General features: G+C 53.1%; 1 protein-coding gene across 1 annotated transcript in view; it reads right to left on the bottom strand.

Annotated features, from left to right (window-relative positions):
- Faah (fatty acid amide hydrolase) overlaps window positions 1–3,482 on the bottom strand; it is a 20,209-nt gene extending 16,727 nt beyond the window's left edge. The window contains exon 1 of the mRNA XM_005371484.2: window positions 3,051–3,482. Coding sequence (XP_005371541.1) covers window positions 3,051–3,245 — 195 coding nt within the window. The 5' untranslated portion in view covers window positions 3,246–3,482. The remainder of the gene's footprint in view (window positions 1–3,050) is intronic.
- Between the last annotated feature and the right edge of the window lie 919 nt (window positions 3,483–4,401).

Consider the following 4,401-nt stretch of genomic DNA (forward strand, 5'->3'; position numbering starts at 1 on the left):
CACGTCCTGTGACAGGAATCACGTCCTGTGACAATGCTTCCAGCCTCAACTGTCTATTGGGGCTGGTTCTTGTCTGCAAGTGTAGAAACAGTGCAGGAGAGGGGCTGGAGACATGGCTCAACAGCTAATGGTACTGTCTTCTCTTCCAGAGGACCCGCGTTCTGTTCCCAGTGCCCCACATGGTGTCTTATGACCATCTATAATTACATTTTCAGGGGGTCTGATACCCTCTCTGGCCTCTGTGGGCACAAAGACAAACATATGGTGCACAAACATACATGTAGGCCAAACATTCATACACATAAAACTTTTTTGTTGTTGTTGAGACAAGGTTTCTCTGTGTAACAGTCCTGACTGTCCTGGAACTTGCTTTGTAGACCAGGGTGGCCTCAAATTCACAGAGATCCATCTGCCTCTGCCTCCCAACTGCTGGGGATTAAAGGTGCATGCCACCACTGCCTGGCATAATTTCTTTTTAAAGTTTTTTTAAAACTTACTCAGGGGCAGTTGGGAGAAGGAGGGAAAGACAGGTGCTGATAAGCTTCCATCGATCAACAGTAACCAGACATACACCTCTCCCTAGAGTTGATAAGCTTCCATCGATCGACAGTAACCAGACATATACCTCTCCCTAGAGTTGCTCCAGAGTCTGGAAGGGGAACCATTGTGTGAATCGCGGTGACTCAGAGGCGCCCATGCCCTCCTTGCCATCTTGTGTCTCCCTTGGCACAAAGTAAACTTTGTGTAGTATCTACCAGAGGGACTGAAGTACACTTGATTCTACCTTCCCAGGCGCCCCTTGCTACCCTACCTTCCCAGGCACCCCTTACTATTCGAGGACAGACTGAGGAAACACTAGAAGAGACCCCAGAGGCAGCCTCAGGTGCCACCTCTCATTACTCAAGGAAGCCAGAGCCCAGTAGGAGGGTTCTGTGGGGTGAAGAAGGGAAAGGGTGGATCCCAGGGCTGGGCTGATTTTACATCAAGCTCCTACCTCCTAACCACCCCATGAGGTCAACAAAGCTATTGTCATCAAGAACCCTTAGGTAAGTATGGCAGCCCACACCTGAAGCCCTAGATCTTCAAATCGCTGAAATAGGAGAGTCTCTTGAGCTGGTCTCTAACTCAGTCAGGTCAGCGAGACAGAAAGAGAGGTATGGGGGACACGGACGATGCTAGGGATACGAACGTCTTTTCTGTTTGCTAAAAAAGCACATGGGAATAGGAGTGTAGTGGTACGGCCTGTACTTGCCAGCACTTGGGAGGCTCAGGCAGGAGAATCAGGGGTTCAAAGCCAGTCTGGGAAGCATGAGACCCTGCTTAAAACACAAAACAGCAAGCAAACAAAAACACAGAGGCTCCAGCCCCTAAAACCCCAAGGCCAGTTTCCCTTCCTGAAAAAGCTAAGTTTGGTGTTTGAGGCTAGGTGTTGGCTCCAGGAAGATATGCAAACCACATTTTGTATTTCAGAGCCAAAACTTCTGCCCTAAAACATTCTTTGGCAAAACAGATTCTTCGGTTCTTGAAGAGACTGAAGGACAATTACTTTATAAGAAATGGGGGAAATACAAGAAGACCCAGCCTTTTCCCAGCCCTCAACCCCTAGCTCTCCCAGGCAAATGGATTCCTTATGGCTAAGATTATTCCTTCCTGTAGGCAGAACTGTGGGCAGATTCCTGTGCCTGCTCCCCAAGCTGTGCTGGAAGATGGCAGAACTCAGCTGGCTGCACAGAAGGACATGGAGGAGCAGCCGAAGCTCCCCAGGTCTAGCCCAGGATCATCACCAGTATCCTGAGGCCATGGGCAGAGAGAAAAGGGGGAGGTAGCGGAGAATTTGTGCTCAGGTAGAGGAGGTGGCCAGTGTGGGATCTGAACCTCCCAACCCGGAATGAGACAGTTCCAAACACTGACTGATGGTAAGCTTTTGGACAGAACCAGAGACAGAGACACTTTTATCTCAATAAATATATACAATATACCCAGGGGTTGGTGATGATGGGGAGTAAATTCAGACTATTACAGTCAGCCAGTTTTCCCGCATTCAGGCCCACAGCTGGGTATCCAAAACCCACTACCACTCCACCCTCCCCACCCCTTGCCAATTCCTGTCCACTGCTGTGAGCTTGAGCTCCACAAAGCACTTCCTTTCGGTTCTGGCTCAAAAATCACTACCTGCAACTGAGCACCTGCAAAATGCAATTTTCACTGATACTGGTCCCGAAACACCTTCCTGACTCCTACTGTCCCCATTGCCTGGGAGCTCTCCAACCTGTCAGATCCCACAAATACCCACAGCAACTCATCCATCCTTCAGCACATAGGCACACCTGGAGTCCAACATCTGGGCTTCTAGCTGGGGCCAGTGTTTCATACAACAGGAGAAAAGGCACCCTCTTGCAGACACCTTCTCTAACCTTTCCCAAACTCTTTTCTCACACCTCCAAACGAACACACTGAAATGTCCAAGGCAGGAGAAGCCGCTAGAAAGATGCTTGCAGAAAGGTTTGTGAGGTGATGAATATGAAAGACCGGCGGCAGAAACCGGGAAGGACTTAGAATCTAGAGAGGCTTCGCCACTAACTCCCTGTGCACCTAGGCGTCTATTTTTTAACCCCTCTCTTAAGATCCTCATGCACAAATTAGCAAACATGAACTTTAAGCTATCTGGGCCATCATCTAGCATGATTCCAAAGTCCTGAACACTAGTTACCTACTGAGTCTCACGTTAGCGCTTTCTGTTTTTGTTTTTAGAGTGTTGATAATCAATAATCGAGATTCTCTGGCGCGGAGCAAAGCTCCTCTTTAAACCAGTACAATGTCCAGACTCCATGACCTGTCCTGTCCCTTTCTTTTCCGCTTCTCCTCGCGCTGCACCTGGCGCGGAAAGTGTACGGAACGCGATAGCTCGGGGAGGGGTTTTGTTCCCAGGCTCGCTCACACCTGCGCTGCCCGCCAGTCGGCCTTTTGGAGTCCAGGCGGCTGCAAGTGCTGCCTCGTCCACTTCGTGCTCCCCACGCCCTCCTACCCCCAGCCCCAGAGCCCGCCGTCACCTGCAGCCGGAAGCGCTGCACCGCCTTATCCATAGTCTCCAGGCCGGCTCGCTGCCTCCGCCGCGCCCTGGCCGCCGCTCCCCGGGCCGTCCGGCGCCCGGTCCATCGCAGGACCACCGCCGCCGACAACAAGCAGCAGGCTAGGGCAACCCCGGAGACTCCGGACAGCGTGGTCCAGACTTGGCTCAGCACCATGATCTCTCGCAGCCCGCTGCTACGGGAGAGGAATCAGCACGCGCAACCCAACAGCTCCGCTGCAAAACCCGGCCTGGATCACGGGCGATTCCGCCCGAGGGAGGGGCGGGATCAACCGCGGGACCGCGGGGAGCGGGAGCGCGCCGTTGCCGGGCAGCCAGAGCAAAGCTGGCGGAGCCAACGGTCAAGGTCAAGCCTGGCCGTCTGCTGGGCTCGTTCCCGGCGTCTTGGCCTCTTAAGAGAGGCGGAGCAGCTGAGCTCCGCGTGGGCGCCCTCGGAAGCACCAGGGTTGCCGGGTTTCCTGGACCAGGCCCCTGGCGGCGTCTCCGCCCTGCGCACCCCACAGCTCCAACTCCCTCCCAGAAAACGCGACCACGCCAGAGCTCCCAGAACAGGCCCACCTAAGCAGACCCCGTGCTGCGGAGCTTAATAATAACCCCTAACGTCTCAGCATCTTTCCTGGAGAGCCAAGCGTCACGGGGTTGTGCGTAGCTGGTCGTCCATCTCGCCTGGGCTCAGGGCTAGCCCTCTGGGCACGAGAAGTTCTGAGGCGCCCACCAGGTGGCCTCTCCTTCTCGAACGCCCCAGACCTGAGTCTTTTACCCTGGGTGCCCTCATCCACTTCACAAAGACGATCCCCATAGGTTATCCTCTCCCAGACCAAGGCCCTCTGAGATTTCACACCCAGGAAACAACAGTAACTTCATCTGAACCAGAGCCCTCCCTGGGGACCTAGTGCCCATCACTGGGGGCCATATCTGAGGGCCACGCACATCCTAATTCTGGCTAGATTGCTTTCACAGAATTTTATGTGATTCATCCTGTGAGAAGGGCACTTCTATTCTCACTTTTTTAGTGAGGTAACTTGAGGACAAGAGGGGTTAAATAACTTTTTTGAGTCACACTGAGTGAAGATGCAGACTCCCGTCTTATTCAAAGTGGTGCTTTACCCTTTAAGCAGTACGGCCACTGCTGCCTCTGGAAGTGAGGCACTGTGGGGTAGGGTTATCTCAGCACGAGGAAAAGGAAACTCTGAGGCCCTGGGTGTCTTTACCTCTGAATCTGATAGGGGTGGTAATTATGTGTACCTCAGAGGACTGTTAGGAACCTGCGAGGTTCTCATTAAAGTCCCTGTCCCCGGCACACCTTAAGCCTC

Source organism: Microtus ochrogaster, unplaced genomic scaffold (assembly GCF_000317375.1).
Source record: "Microtus ochrogaster isolate Prairie Vole_2 unplaced genomic scaffold, MicOch1.0 UNK110, whole genome shotgun sequence".
NCBI classification, from domain to species: Eukaryota; Metazoa; Chordata; class Mammalia; order Rodentia; family Cricetidae; genus Microtus; species Microtus ochrogaster.